This window comes from Dunckerocampus dactyliophorus, chromosome 16 (assembly GCF_027744805.1).
Source record: "Dunckerocampus dactyliophorus isolate RoL2022-P2 chromosome 16, RoL_Ddac_1.1, whole genome shotgun sequence".
Classification (NCBI taxonomy): domain Eukaryota; kingdom Metazoa; phylum Chordata; class Actinopteri; order Syngnathiformes; family Syngnathidae; genus Dunckerocampus; species Dunckerocampus dactyliophorus.
The window spans coordinates 18,174,150-18,189,726 of record NC_072834.1 but is presented as its reverse complement, the minus strand read 5'-3'; the positions used below and the strand labels follow the sequence as shown (position 1 = coordinate 18,189,726).

General features: G+C 40.3%; 1 protein-coding gene across 3 annotated transcripts in view; it reads left to right on the top strand.

The window, feature by feature from the left end:
• The window catches only part of zbtb16a (zinc finger and BTB domain containing 16a), a 165,370-nt gene that overhangs the window by 133,287 nt on the left and 16,506 nt on the right, over positions 1 to 15,577 (top strand). For all 3 annotated transcript variants that reach the window (XM_054755693.1, XM_054755692.1, XM_054755694.1), the window contains exon 5: positions 9,073 to 9,243. In XM_054755693.1, the coding sequence (XP_054611668.1) occupies positions 9,073 to 9,243 (171 nt within the window). The remainder of the gene's footprint in view (positions 1 to 9,072; positions 9,244 to 15,577) is intronic.

Genomic DNA, 15,577 nt, shown 5'->3' with positions numbered 1-15,577 from the left:
TTTTGACAAATATTCTCAAAAAATACGGCAAATATTGTGCAAAACACACCACAAACATGACCGACAAAATGCAAAACAAGCCACCACCGTGGTAGGCATGCTGTATCCCTTTCCACAAACATGGCCAAAACATACTACTCCACACTCCACAAAAATGGTGGACTTAATGCAAAACAATCCACAAACATGGCCGACACATCTTAATACACACTCCACAAAAATGGCTGCCATGAGGCGAAACAATCCACAAACATGGTCAACACATCCTACTACACACTACAAAAATGGCTGGCATGCTGCAACATACTCCACAATCATGGCGGACATAACGCAACTCAGTCGACAAACGTGGTGGACACATGAAACATACTACTCCACAATCATGGCCGACCCATGCCACAACACTCCACAAACATGGCAGACATCCTGCAAGGCACTCTACTAGCATGGCAGGCAGCTGGATAAAACACTACAACCACAAACATGGAGAATGTTGGAGCACACCACAAAAACATGGCGGACATGCCATAACACACTCCACAAACATGGCCAAAATGCTACAATACACGCTGCAGTGCACTCTGCAAACATGGCTGACACATGCCTCAACACACTCCGCAAACATGGCCGACATTCCTGAAACACTGTCACTGCGCAATACGTACCGGAACACAATCGGTCCCGCGCATGGACTTCGTCACTTCCTCCTTTTTTACGTTTTTACGTTCCGGGTACGTATTGCAGTGTGACAAAATCATTGCACAAAAATGACCGACATCTTGCTAAACGCTAACAGCTAACATCCTGCAATAACTACCATAATTTCCGTACTAAACGTGCAAGCTTAATAGTATGTTGCCGTGTGGACTAAATGGCCAGTGGAGCTGCCATATGGCTGCGATGACATTATCTCTGGGTAATTAATATGGCATCTCGCCTGGCATCTGGTGGCATTAATCTCGACGGGCGCCGTTCATCTTCCTGTGCGTCGGCACTTGCCCGCGAGCGCCCCATGTTGAGTTATCACCGCCCAGATGAAACTGCCAGCGGAAAATGGAACAAAACAACCACAAAAAAAAAAACATGGCCGAGCTGCACGTCTTTAGAGTAGAGGAGATCTTTGCCTCTTTAAGGACACAAATGAGTGGTTTTGTTTGAACGTTGTTTATAAAACACTGAGGGAGTGTTTATAGTTGTTTACAATGCTACTTAGTGGGGATTATGGCTTTTTCTTTAAGTAGCTGTTAAACACGCATCACATTTACTAAAGTAGTAAAATGTCCAATTAAACTGCTTTCACTAATTTATGCCAAACACTGTTCAATATTCCAGTTTATTTACATACGACCATGCTTTACAATACCCGTGATTAGTATACAATTAATATGTTGTAAATGCAAGCGCTTTGTTATTCAGACTGATATTTTCTGTTTGTATTTTCACATTTTGTAAAGTCACAGATTGACAAAAAGGCATCTCTAATGCGTTGTTGCTGGAGTAGAGTGGTTTTCAGCTGCGAAATGAGTCCTCCTCCAGTGATCGATAGTTTTACTGGGGAGAGCCTTTTAAATGAATTAGCGCTAGCAAAAATGTTCCATCTTGTTTTGTTTTCTAATATAAAAGCCGACTAAGATTAGGTGTGTTGGAGTATTCTCCAGCTCCCTTTTAATGCGGGTTTAATATGGGTTGTCTCCCCCTACTGGTGGTTGAATACCTGATAATGCTGCTTTTTATTAAAAAATAAGCTAATTTATGATTGCCACACACCGTGTGGCCAGAGAAAGGTGCTCCGTGATCTTTTTAACTCCACACCAAATCAATTCTGCAAACGAAGCGAATGCTAAGTATGGCAACATGGCCTAAGATTGTTAGCATCTGCTGTGAGCGCCACATAACCAGCGGCTGGACTTTGTTGTTCTGTGTCCAGACAAGTTTTTTCCGAAGGAACACACAGGTGAAAACATTGCTAGTGAGTTGCAGGAGTTTCTAGTTGTAGTGGGACTTAGATGAGGAAAACTAAGTGTGTGTAACTAAGTATGCTAACTTTTAATGTCATTATTTTGGATGATATGGGTTACGGTTTGTAGCTTTTTATACAAGGCTCCGCTGTATTCAGTTATATCGTCATATTGTGATACATCCCAAAAATATTGTGATACATGCTAAGGGCCAAATCGCCCAACCCTAGTGTTACGACATTTTGTTGTTACGAAGTACAAAAAGGAAAAGAGAGCTTGTTAAGTGCGCATGGCAGAAGAATACTTAGTCACATGTCACTACACAGAGGAAGGACATCACTTTTGTTATTGGTGAACTTTTTTCCTTTCATTATGTGTGAGACTCTTCTGATTGCAATGCATACAAGAAAAGGAAAGTGAAAGTAAAAAGTAAGAATGCTCGAAGTGGAGAATGCCCGGTCCAAGCTGCTCAAACGCCGCAACCATCAGGGGGGATAAAGATGAAAGGAAACTGTGATCTGCTCCTATGAAATAGAAAGTGGTGACTAAGCAGTGTCCTCCTTCCTTGCAACACCCCTTCCAGTGTGCAAGACAACCACAGGGGTAAAAGTAAGGGGTTGTTCAAATTTTTGGTATTACTGTTTCATTTCATTCTTGTGTTTAATATTTTTGTTACTGTGTTTTCTATGTCCTTTCTGTATGCTGTGTACAGTGTGAGTTAAGTGTCCGTTTAGGTATAACTTGCGACTTGTACTAAAACTTGTAAAACTCTGATCTAGTTTCTAAAGTCCACGTTGTGTGGACTATACTTGTGAGATGTGCTTTGATGAATAACACCGTCCGGCCTACAGACTGGTATATTTGCAGCGTCCTATAGATCACTATTGACGAGCACGGGCAGTCTGGAGGTGGAGGCCTTGTGCTAATGGTCTGTGATTGAACACCTTGTGCCGAGGTCCTGCTGCTCTCTGCCTCATTAACTCTGGCAGCTCCTCCGCTCTGCTCACTGCATTGCGGGCCCGTCGCCGCCATGCAAAAATCCGCGCCAGGTCGGCTTTTGAAGCAGGAGTGGTGTAGAGTGTTGCTTGTGCCTTTTATACAGAACCCAGCGAAGCGGAACAGTCATGTGTGTCTGGTCCACTTACTCCTACCCTCACGGCTATGATGAAACCGGGAAATTCAGTTGGTGAAAAAAAAGCTGTGTGGTAAAAGAAAATGATGATCAGCTTTTGTCTTCAAAACACAGTCAATGGAAGGGGGTGTGGTCAAAACAGGAAGTACTTCTTTTGATGTTATCATACTACATGTCTGTGAAAACAAACTCCTCTCCTCGTGAACCGCAGTGTAGAAAAGGGTGAAAATGTGTCAAAACCTGCACCCCATCGTATTATTTTTCTGACAAATACACCAATGTTTGATGTCCATAAGGCGGATTGACTTGAAATTTCTCCTACAGCTCATTGCGCTCTACAGAACAACCCACTGTAGCTTTAAGGTGTTGAGGAGAATCACTATGAAATTTGGTAGGCACCTTTAAGAGAAATTTGAGCAAAATTGGTTGAAAAACATGGCTGCCATCAAGCGAAAGGGGCAGGACTTGTCATTGAGCATTTGTCTAATGATTATAAAAAATTAGTGTTACAAGTATGCTAGCATAACTGTCGGGGGCGCCACAAATATCACAACTTTTGGTGCATTATCATCGGGCAGCCGTATTGTTGTTAGCGTTATTAGCTCCAGCTAGCCGTTTTAGTGCTGCAACGCATCATAGCTTGTTTCCGTTTCCCTCCACCCTGCAGCCACCCGACCGCTGTCACCTCCCATTGGGGAATATTCCTCTCCATTACGGTGCTCTGTCCGTCCCCCACTTAAATAACAGCAGCCCTGCCACTCTACCAGCACCCCCCATTACCGGACTGGGGCCTTTTTATAAATAGATGCGGGAGACAGAGTGAGAGTCTGGTTAGAGGAGGTAAATTATTCCACAACAGGACCAAAGCTACAAACACACACACTCTGGCGCTGCCTCCACTCCTCCAGGTGTCACTTTGGGCTGACTCAATTTTACACTGTAATGGACCTGCTGGGTCAACTACTTTTTTTTCCCCACCTTTCCTCCTTTTTTTTTCTTTTTATCTCCCCGACGCTCTCTTCATTCATCAGCGGCCAACAACACACACACGCACACACACGTACACACTTTGCTGGCTGTATCGTTTGGAGCACTTAATTTTGTCTAATCAAGGTCTGAACTACACTTCACTGCACTGCAGACTCTGGTTAGCACACTTGCAGCGTAGTCATCATCCATAAGCTCCAAAACGTGTCTTATACACCATACCATGCCTTCACAGACAGTCAGGTGAAGGCTGGCGTCTAAACATCCTCCATTTTATTCGTTATCAAGCCGTAGTTGTGCAGTAACACCAAGCAGCCATCTGTGCCAGCCGCTTTATGTGAGTGCTATTGTAAACTTAGCTGAGATTAGCCAATAATTAACACTGCCTCAATGCTCTACTTTGATACATGTATAAATAAAGTGTCCCTTTATGTATATTTCTATAAATAAAATGAATATGTGATATATTTAAATATAGCTAACTACTAGTCAAATGTTTGGAGACAGTTTTCCATACAATAACATGAGAAAGTGTCTCCAAACCTTTGCTTGGTAGTGTATATTTAAGTACATATAAATAAAGTATATGAATACATTTCTATATTTTTGTGCCAGAGCAAGCCTGTTCTCGCAATTCTTGCAAGAATTTTGGTAGGCTTTTTTGTTTTTTACAAAAAATAACTAGGATTGGCGGGAAAAAGATGTCGTTCAAATGAATTCTAAAATGTAGCGAATACTCCATCTTTGTGGAGTATGTTGCGGCACATCTGCCATTTTTGTGGAGGGTGGAACAGAATGTTTGTGGAGTAGGTTTCAACATGGCTCTGCCACGTTTGCGTGCTGATGTAGCATGCCAGCCATGGGTAAGGAGTGTATTCTGTTGTGTCAGCCATACAGTAGTTGTTGAGCGTGTGGCAGAGCCGTTTTTTAATTACAAAAAAATGTTTTTTTAATTTTTGTGTGTGTGTGTGTGTTATTGTAGCATGTCAGCCATGTTTGTGTCATGTCGAGCATATTTGTGGATCATCTTGCAGAATTTTTTGTCAATATTTTTTATCAATGTATTTTTATTTATTAATTTTTGTGTGTGTGTGTGTGTGTGTGTGTGTGTGTGTGTGTGTGTGTGGGGTAGCATCTCAGCCATGTTTCTGTTGTGGGGCATATTTGTGGAGTGTCTTGCAGCATATCTTTTGTATTTTTAATGTTTTGTCTTTATTTTTATGTATTGTTTGTATGTGCGCTGTTGTTTAGCATTCAGCCATGTTTAAGGAGTGTGTTTTGTCATGTCGGCCATATTTGTGGAGCAGCATGTCCACCTTTTTTTTCATTAAATGTGCCATGTTTGGATGGAGTGCCTCACAGCATGACGGCCATGTTTGTGGAGAAGCTTACGGCACGTGTCCGCCATGTTTGTGGCATCTGTTTGAAGACTTTGTGTACAGTGGTGTGAAAAAGTGTTTGCCCCCATTCCTGATTTCTTATTTTTTGCATGTTTGCACACTTAAATCAAACAAATTTAAATATTAGTCAATGACAACACAACTGAACACAGTTTTTTTTATTAAGAGAGAGTTTTCACACCACTGTAACACCACTGTATTTGTGGACTGCATCGCAGCGTGTCAGGCATATTTTTGGAGCGTGGTGCGACATGACCTCCGCATGTTTGTTGAGTATCTTCCAGCGTGTCCGCCATTTTTGCGGACTGTGTTGTACCACATTTGCCTTTTTTTTGTTAGCGTGTATATCCATGATTTTTGTGGAGCTGTATCGTCGCCATGTTTGGACTGTGTTGCTACATCTGCCATGTTTGTGGCATGCAGTTGCGGCATATCCGCCATATTTGTGGAGTATGTTGCAGCCCATCCGCCATGGTTGTGGAGTGTTACCAAATGAACGCCATATTTGGAGGATATTAAAAGATGTCGTTGCCATGTTGGTGGCCTTTGTTGAAGCACGTCGGCCATCTTTGTGGAATGTGTTTATCGGACTGGGCTAAAACAGTCTCATAGTCAATTAATAGTCCTATTGTTAATATGCTAAATGAAGTGCTGAATTGTCAGGAGAACCACATTTCATCCTTCGTGTCTGCCAAGCAAGAGTGAGTTTAAACTAAATGTGATAAATGCTCGCCAAACAAAGCCGTTTAAGCACTTGGAGTCCTTTAAGGGATTCCAGCAGCAGTCCACCTCAGTCAATAACCTCCTTTTTAAAAAAATAAAATAAAATACAAGCAGGAATGACAGTTGGCTTCAAAGTAGAACACTTTGACTGACCTCTCATTGCTGGCACAGTTAGAGGAAAGCATTCCTGTCTGTTTTCTAGGACATGACAACTAAAACTGCTAATCATCACAGGACAGCCCACTTTACTCATTGATGCTTGTAAAAGAGACGTCATGGTCCTCCCTCCTGCCAGCTAGCAGGATAGCGATGGTGATTGATCCGGCTCCTCCCCTTGCACTGCTTATGAAGAAGAGGCTGTGCGCTGCTCATCATAGATTTTTAAATTAGTGTCAGCTTTGCCCTAAAGATGTCTTATTGACTGATGGAATGGAAATTGAGCTCCAACAACTCCAGTCTTTCCCCAGAGTTTCTCTTCACCCCCCTCCCGAGCCTGGTAATTGAAAAAGGGTTAAAGACGAGTGTGAGTTCAAGGGAGTGTGCAGCTGTGTGTGTGTGTGATGTTTACCGTTTGACGTGTTTGTCTGCTGTGCGTTGTTTATCTCAGCTGGAAAGAAAAAGTCCAGACTGGAATGAAGCATTGCATTGGAGATTGTTATCTTCAACGTATAGTGCGCCATGCTTTTTCATCACATAAACACATCAGTCACAGGCCCCGCTACCCCCACCCCCACCCCATTCTACCTAGGTGGGTTCTATATATTTACTGTATCTCAGTGCATCTGCACAGCCAGGCAGGAGACTGGGGTTGGCGCAATACAGTATATCGATACGGTCATGTATCGCATTGATATCTATTGTGGTAAATTGTCAATATGCAGTTCACTCAGATGTCGATAAATTAGTTGGACAATGTTGCATCTAAAAATATAGCTTAATACTACTCTAATACATTTAAATTTATTTTAGTCACGCATAGTTAATTTAATTATAAATATTAGTTTATCACTGACTATTTTTCAATATTTTCAATCAACTCATTCAATACCAAAGATATTATACATTTTTATAAACCCAAACACCCGATCCCAACAATGTATTTATACGTCTTTTAAATGTTTTGTGCGCCAGAGGCTGTAGAGGTGATGGTGCAACTCCTCACCAATGGATTAGGCTTGAGAGCAATTTTAATACAATAAAAACGGCCACTAGGTGGCAGAAGTGCATCATGAGCGGAAGGAGAAACACACATGACAGGAAGAGGAAGCCCTTGCATAAAGGCAGCTGTTACATTGCGTACCGCATGGAAAAAAAATACGCATTGTAGGGAAATTTTAATGCACACGCACGCACCTGCAAACACATGTACACACATAGCTCAGTTTCAACTGTGAAAATTGTGAATAGTTGGTGTTATATTTGTAAATAAATTATTTTGATGTTAAAAACTGTGTTGGGTTAGTGTATAAGTATAATTCATTATAAACAATTTGAATTAATCATGTAAAACAACACAATTGTGTTGTGATTATTTGTAATAAATAAAATAACATGAAATAACAATAATAATACTAACATTCTTGTTCACATATACGGTACATGGTTCCATTTTTTTTTTTTTTAAGTAAGTAATTTGGTCAAATTAAATTATTTAGAACTATATAGAATATTTTTCAATGCATACTTAATTGAATTATACGCATGGAACTTTTTTTGAAATAAAATAAACATAATTAATTGAATTATTTATAAAAAAAAGTAGTCATTGTTTGTAATTAATATAAAATATATAGACAAATAATCCAATTGTATTGTGATTATTTGTAAAATAATTAAATAAATAATAATAATAATAATGCAATTCTTTTTCACATGTACATGGTTTAGCTTTAAATTTGAAATTGAACTCATTCAATCCCAGACATTTTTCAAAAGAGAGCCCCTTCAGTGCCGGCCATTTTAGACGATTTTGATTGATTTGATTTGACAGATTTTTCAAGGCACTCCAAATATTGTGTTGTATGGCTATAGAAACACGGAACCTATGTAACATGGAAAATATCAGTTCCTACCACAACATAAACAGCAACAAAAGGTTGTTTTCCATCAAAATAACAATTTATTTACATTTATAACACCATGAACTGTCTTATCAAATGCAGTTCTGACACCTTGTGGCCGTTTTTATGGCTTAAAACTGCTGTAAAAGTGACATCTATTAGTGTGCAGTTGCGTCATCCTCTAAGTAGGATTTTTTTAAAAATAAATGTACCTCTAATTACATAAAATACTTTTCAATGCATAATTCAATTATACATATGGAACATTTTTTATGAAGTAATCAGAATTAATTGAATTATTTATTTTAAAAAATTATCAACTGAATTAAAATGGTTTAGAATTCATTTGAAAATTTGTAATGAATTACTTCAAAAATACACTTCATTGTGGTTTATATTCACATGCCTCAGCGTGAAATATAAAGCCCTTTTTTCAGGTTTTCCCTGTTTCGGTTAGACGGATATCAACATGTGTCGGAGGTGCATTTCTTGCAGCCTATGGAAAAGTGGTTATTTATCATGAATTCATGTGTGTATTTCAGCGTTATATGGCTTTCTGTGATTTCTTTTTGTGAGTTTGGATCCTACAAGGAGGCAAATCTAGAAGAAAAAGAAGCAAAACCTGACAAAGATTATCACAGGATGGATGAATCGTACTGCTAATGAATCGACTTAATATGTGATAGTGTCGTTCAGTTGTGTAATGGCCTATTTCCACCACTAGAGGTGACACCTGCAGTTTGTTTTAAATGAAGCAACCTTGAGTTTTGAACATGTTTCATTGATGGTGTCGATGTTTTGTGTGCTTGCAGGATCAGACATGGCCATCTTCTGCCTGCTCTGCGGGAAGCGTTTCCAGACCCAGACGGCACTGCAGCAGCACATGGAGGTCCACGCCGGCGTTCGCAGCTACATCTGCAGCGAATGCAACCGGACCTTCCCGAGCCACACTGCTCTGAAACGCCACCTACGCTCACATACAGGTCAGTGAAGGCACCACCGATACATGTTTGCAACCAGCTTGCATCATCCTGTTGTGTGCGTGATGTATTAGCATGATTTTACTTTGGAGCCCCCGCCATTCCCTTTTCGGGGGTCTTGGTTCTAAAACGAGCACACTTCAAAGTGAGACGTCGTCTCTCGGTGCATCAAGGATTTATGGAGACAAAACGGGACATTTAGGACGGTTAGTCACAGGGATCAGAGTCATTTGAGGGAACGGTTATTTTTTTTTATTTCAAGCGTTTTGATAATGAAAGCAATTTCATTTGAAGGGAGGCTGATGGATGAGGGCCTTGCAGAGTTATTAAAATCTTTGGTAAGAGTTGTTTAGAGTTGTTAAAATAGGCAAGATTAAGCCGAGTGAATGCAGAAACATTATAGCAGCATGCAGGCTTTTATTTTGAAATCCCTGCTCCACACCCATGTTGTCTAAATATATTTTTGCATTATATAATTGTCATAAACCAATAATGTATCGGTAGTGTAGCTATGGAACCAAACGAATGATAACTAGATGAAGCAGTTTCAGCAGAAATTGCGTGTGAATGCTGAAATATCCTGCAAATGTATTTTATACCGACTGAGGATGGAACCAGCAACCATCAAGTTGGGAGATGACCTGAGCCATGCCACCATTACTAAGTAGACTGTTACATGTGATGTTAAATATCAAATGAATTTCCACAGATAGGGGGCAGCATTGAAATTGTCCATTCATTTTCAATGGGAAAAATGTCACAGAAAATGCAGAATTTTGGAAAATGGAGGAATTTTTTGGAAAGTCCTGGCAGATAGCCTACATGTTCTGAATGAGCTGAACATTTTGATGTTGGAATGGTTTGATGGGGAGTGGTTAGCAGACAGAAAAAACAGCGAAATTCAAAATGTAAAAATGCAGAATGACTGTTGAAATGTATAAGTACGTCGAACGATTGCACAACAACCGAGGATAGAACCAGCAACCGTGTGGTAACATTCTGCTTAATTCTATGCATGGTGGCATGGCTCTGGTCGTAGAGTGGCTGCCTCCCAACCCAATGGTTGCTGGTTCTCAATCGGTGAATGGATTTCAACGCATTTCTAGGATATTTCAGCTTTCATTCTACATTTCAGTTCACCTTCAGAGTTTCAGCATTTGCACGCAATTCCAACTGAAATGACTTCATCAATCTGTTTTATTGTTGTTTTAATGAATTCCAATACACAAGTAGATGAAAGCCCAACTGTAATATCTCTGGTGAAATGTCTTTTTTTTTTTAATTCTATTTAAAAGGGGCGCTTTAATAACTATAATAATAACTGCTAAATAATAATAATAAAAATGAATTCATATATATATATATATATATATATATAACATAATATAAATAATAATAAATAATATAAACAATTATAACAAGTACAATGTAAAAGTAGCTATAATATTAAATAAATAGAATTAATTAAGAATATTAATAATTAGCAGTCATAAGCATGATGAATATTCATTCTACATTAAATTATGAATACCATAATAATTCAGATGATGATGGTGATCTTGAAAATGTAAAACTATTAATATTTTTAGATGAACAAACTGGGAAACAAATGTAAATATGAAAGAAAACAGTGCCTCACATTTGGCTTGATCCCAGGTTTATTCAGTCCACTGAATACGAGGATGCACATTCTTTTTTCTTTTTGTTTTTTTTTTTTTTAGATAATACACTTATCGGTTCACATTAGCAGTATTCTACGATGTGTCATTTGATCATAAATGAGTGCATTCACAAAGGCAATCGTGATTTGTCTTCATCAGTCCTTGTGCTCGTATAAGCGTGCCAGTTGGGGTGTGCATCAAATCGCAACTGATTGCATACATGAACACAATTCACTCAAAAAGAAGAGGTCTAACATGCCTCTGCTGTTATTACTGCGAACAAATTTGTAGGTTACGATGCTTTCCAGTCATTGTGTATCAGCAGTGACTCATGAGACATAGAAAAAAAACTATTCCTATACTAATTATGATTTTTTGTTGTTGTTGTTTTTGTTTTACATTAACATTTTGCAGTCATCCTTCAGCTGTGAACAGCCTCAGTGCCAAAAATAGCTTACAGTAAGTAAAAAGCCATGTTGTTCCTCCCCAGCCGCTCTCTTTGCATCCATTCAGGTCAGCTGCAAACATCCCTGCACCAGTCGCACTTATTTCCAGCACCTTATGTTATTTATTGTTACTGGTGTGTGTGCACAGAGGCCACGCCGTGATGCTAATGCATTGTTGACAGATGTGAGCATTCTCACACAGACACAGAGGGGGGAGAAAAAATGAACACATGGAAATGAATTCCATTCCAGCAGTGAAGAATTGCTTGCAAACCCCCACCCCGCCCTCGCTTGTCTGCGACCTTAAATAACAGTCTCACTGTCACGGCCGATTTAGCTCACCAGCGCCGGGATAAATATTTGAAAGGAAAGGCAGCGAGATGAAAGCAGCCGGCCTCTATTTACGAGTCACACCAATAGGATGCGCTGTGCTAAAAGGGGATGCAGACTGTTACAGTACGTGTGCACATCTGCTCCGTCTAGCAGACCTTGGAGAGTGCCGTCTGCCCCCCCCCCACCACCACCACCACTACCACCACATCCACCTGCCCACCCAGGCGTGAATATTAGAGGGAGATGGCGCCGCCTGTCGCCGGCGTCTTTGAACCGTCGTGAGTTGGGTGTTGAATCACAATGAGAGAAGCCGTGCTTTAAATATGATTTGTGTCGGGGGGGTGGGTGGGCAGATTATACAGTCGGAAATAGGTCCTCCGAAAAAAGAAAACTGCTTTCCGCCGAGTGTGTGTGCTTTGAAGTTAATCATCTTATTTGCACTTTTTCTAGCTAGTGAGTGGCTAAAGCTAACCCAGGCTATTTTATATCGAGGCTATTTTGTCCATGCTAAGTTTTAACGTCTGCTGTTGCTGGGTAGACCTGCACAATGAAATGAGCTGGATCACAGAAATCTGAGGAATCAGGGGAATCCCAGACCTGCGAAAAAGTATGCATTATTCATATTTGTCATGCATTTTTGACCCTTGAGGACACGTTGGGCTACATTCACCCTGCAGGGTATGGTGCCCAATTTGGGTTTTTTGTTAAAATCCAATCTTTTTATTTAGTCCAGGGATGTCAAACTCATTTTCATTGTGGGCCACATTGCAGTTATGACTGCCCTCAGAGGGACACTTTTAACTGTCAATATAAATATGAATATAACCTCATGATATTATTGATTATTATATTTTTACTAACAAACTGATGGATAACCTGCTTTGAAATGAGAAATGAAGTGAGAATGTCATGTGACATTCAAGTATTAATTTTTGATTAAAAAAAAATGCTTGTAATATCTTCTTGCGTGATCAGATAATATTAAAGTTTAGAAGAACTGCACACAGTACAATTTTTCTGTCAAAAAGAAAGAACACATTTAGAAGGGAAAAGGTGAGCTGCATTACAGACACACATTATTCCCAAGCATTCGCGGGCCACAAAAATGTGACTTTGTGTGCAATGTGAATGTCATGCGTCCGGGAAGTGGCGCCCATGCGCACAAAACACGTCGTCACGGGCGATTTAGTATGTTTACATACTTCCTGGTCTCAGTCCAGGCACATTTGTGGCAATTTCAAGGATTTTGTGCAACCGGAGTCAACATTTTCTTAAAGGAAAACTGCACTCTTTTTGGAATTTTGCCCATCATCCCCTATGTGAGACATGAACACGTCTTTCTTTTCTCTGTGCGTTCTAAAGATATAAAAACAGCTAAAAAGAACGACCTCAGAATTCACGTAATGGGAAACTCTTATTCCGCCTATAAAGCCTTCAGAAAAAAAGGCAAAAAAGTGCCAACAACGCTCCATGCGTGCGTGTGTGTGTTAAAATTTCCCTCCAATGCTAACCTTCTGCACTACACTCCATGCTCTCTCACTTCCTCCTTTCTGTCATGTCTGATTTTCCATTCACTTGATCTCTCCCACCTTGTGGCTGTTTTTTATGGCTTAAAAGTGCTCTGAAGTGAAATGCACAGTTGCGTCATCACCTCTTTCTGCCTCTCGTGCAAAAAAACGTAAAAGACATATAAATACATTGCTAGGATCTGGTGTTTGGGATTATAAAAACGTATAGCTACGTCTTTGCTATCGAATGAGTTAACTGGCCCGTATCAAAGTCTAAAAATATAATTGACTTTGGCCCGCGCACAATATGCGCTTAACTGTTTGCTATTTTTTAGTATGTCACCTGTATCTTATTTTTTCATGGCGTGTGAACAGTGCAATTCATTCTTTTTCAAATGCGAGCCATGCCGTGTTCGTATGTACATATAAATCCGATATGTAACCAATCATGTACACGTCATGGAAAGGCGTGCTTTGCCGAGACTTGGGGAAAGGTAGTCACAGGTGTAGACAAAAGTTCTTCTTGTCATCCGAAAATGATTTTAAAAATCTGTCAGTGACGCGGCTCACGTCAGTGTCCCAGCACTCCTGGTTCGACATACAACCACACGCTCCTTGGAAAAGACGTTGCAGCAAGTTCCCCACCAACTGGCATAGCCCAAATTATTGCTCTCTACTTTCTTAATCTTCTTCGCAAAATAATTTGGTTGAGCAAATGTTGACTCTGGTTGCACAAAATCCTTGAAATGGCCAAACGCAAAGGCATATTTGCTTCCTTAAAAACCAATACGTGTGACATCGTGCTTTGTGCGCATCACTTCCCTTCATACCCTGCAGTAGTTTTAATGTAGCGGTCGTATTAGAAGCAGCAACACTGACAAGTTGCTTGCTTTGAGGAACAAAAGCAACACACTTCTTTTATGTAAAATACAAATCATTCAATAAGTCACACATTAATAAGCTGTCAGTGTATGGATGCTTAACAGTTACAAAGCAATGTACTAACACTTTTTAGTAAACCATAGTTCTTGATTCTTCATTTGGACCAGGGGTGTCCAAAGTGCGGTCTGGGGGAGATTGACGGCCTGCAACTTGTTTTCATATTTGGCTCAGCACATGGTAGAAATAAAATTAAACAAAAAAAACTCCATCAAAAAAGTGGAAAAAAGTGCCAAAGGCCTTATGTAAAGAGAAATATTGACACTGTTAACAAATAATACCACAAAACTTTGTAATACTGTACGTTTTGTTGAACCTTTTTACAAAATATTGAAATTATATATTTATATTATATCACCCCTGGGATAAATGAACATTAAAGGTTACTTTTACCTTCACAGAAGGTGTGGTTGTTGCCAAAGACGCAATGTGGCGGCAAGATCAACACGGACACCACCTTAATTTTTCGCTATGAGCTATTTTTTTAATTCAATACCGTTTCTCACATCAAGTCTCTGCTTTTCTTTTGATCACGGCTGCAAAATAACCCAAAATGGAGCCAGACAAAGTTGTGTCAGCAAAGTGCCAGCATTTTGATAAAGAAGGTGAGAAACTCAGAAATTCACCTTTCCCCATAATCACAGAGGTTAGTTTTCTGCAAATTGAAGTGCAAATCTTTGTAAATTCTTGTAAGAGCAGACTAAAACACACAAGAAACAACCCCAGGTTTTATGATTCCCAGTAGCAGTAAATAGCGGCGGTGTTGTAAATTCCGGGGTCTATGTAATATTCGGGGGCTGATTTGAATGGACGATGCGCGTCGCCTCATCTGCCGCTGAGAGCTTTCTAGATGAACGCGCTTATTGCTTTGCGTTAACATTCCCGTGTATCAAGTGACAAACAGAAAGCGTTTTTGGGGACATTCATTACCGCCTGCTTCATTTACCTGTCTGCCGCCTTATCTCGGCGACGCAGCCTCGCCCTGAGCCGTGACACCGGATCAACGCTTAAAAGACGAGGCGCGAGGATTTTTAATGGTGTTTATTTCAGCATCTTAATCTGGACCATCTTTATTCTCCTCCGACCACCTGCGCTTGTCTCGCTGGCTTTTTTATTTGCTCTTTATGCGTGTTTACTGCACGTGTGCACAGTGCATTAAAGGTTGAAGTGCACACGCTCAATTATACTGTTGTGTTGGCAGCACACAGCAGGCCTTCATTAATATTCCATTGTTGTTCACTGTCTGTCTGTGTGTGTTTTTAACTGCCAGCCAATTTGCTGTCCGCCACGCCACGTTTTGTGTTCGCAGCTGTATTTGACGGAGCTCACAGCCAGCAAATAAATCAGCTGCGGCCCCACGCCCGTGATTTACAGCCCTTTAGCTTTAACAGAATTGACGCCGTTGCCGCCACCGCCGCCCCTCAGCTGCCCTCCAATGGTGCCCGTGGGC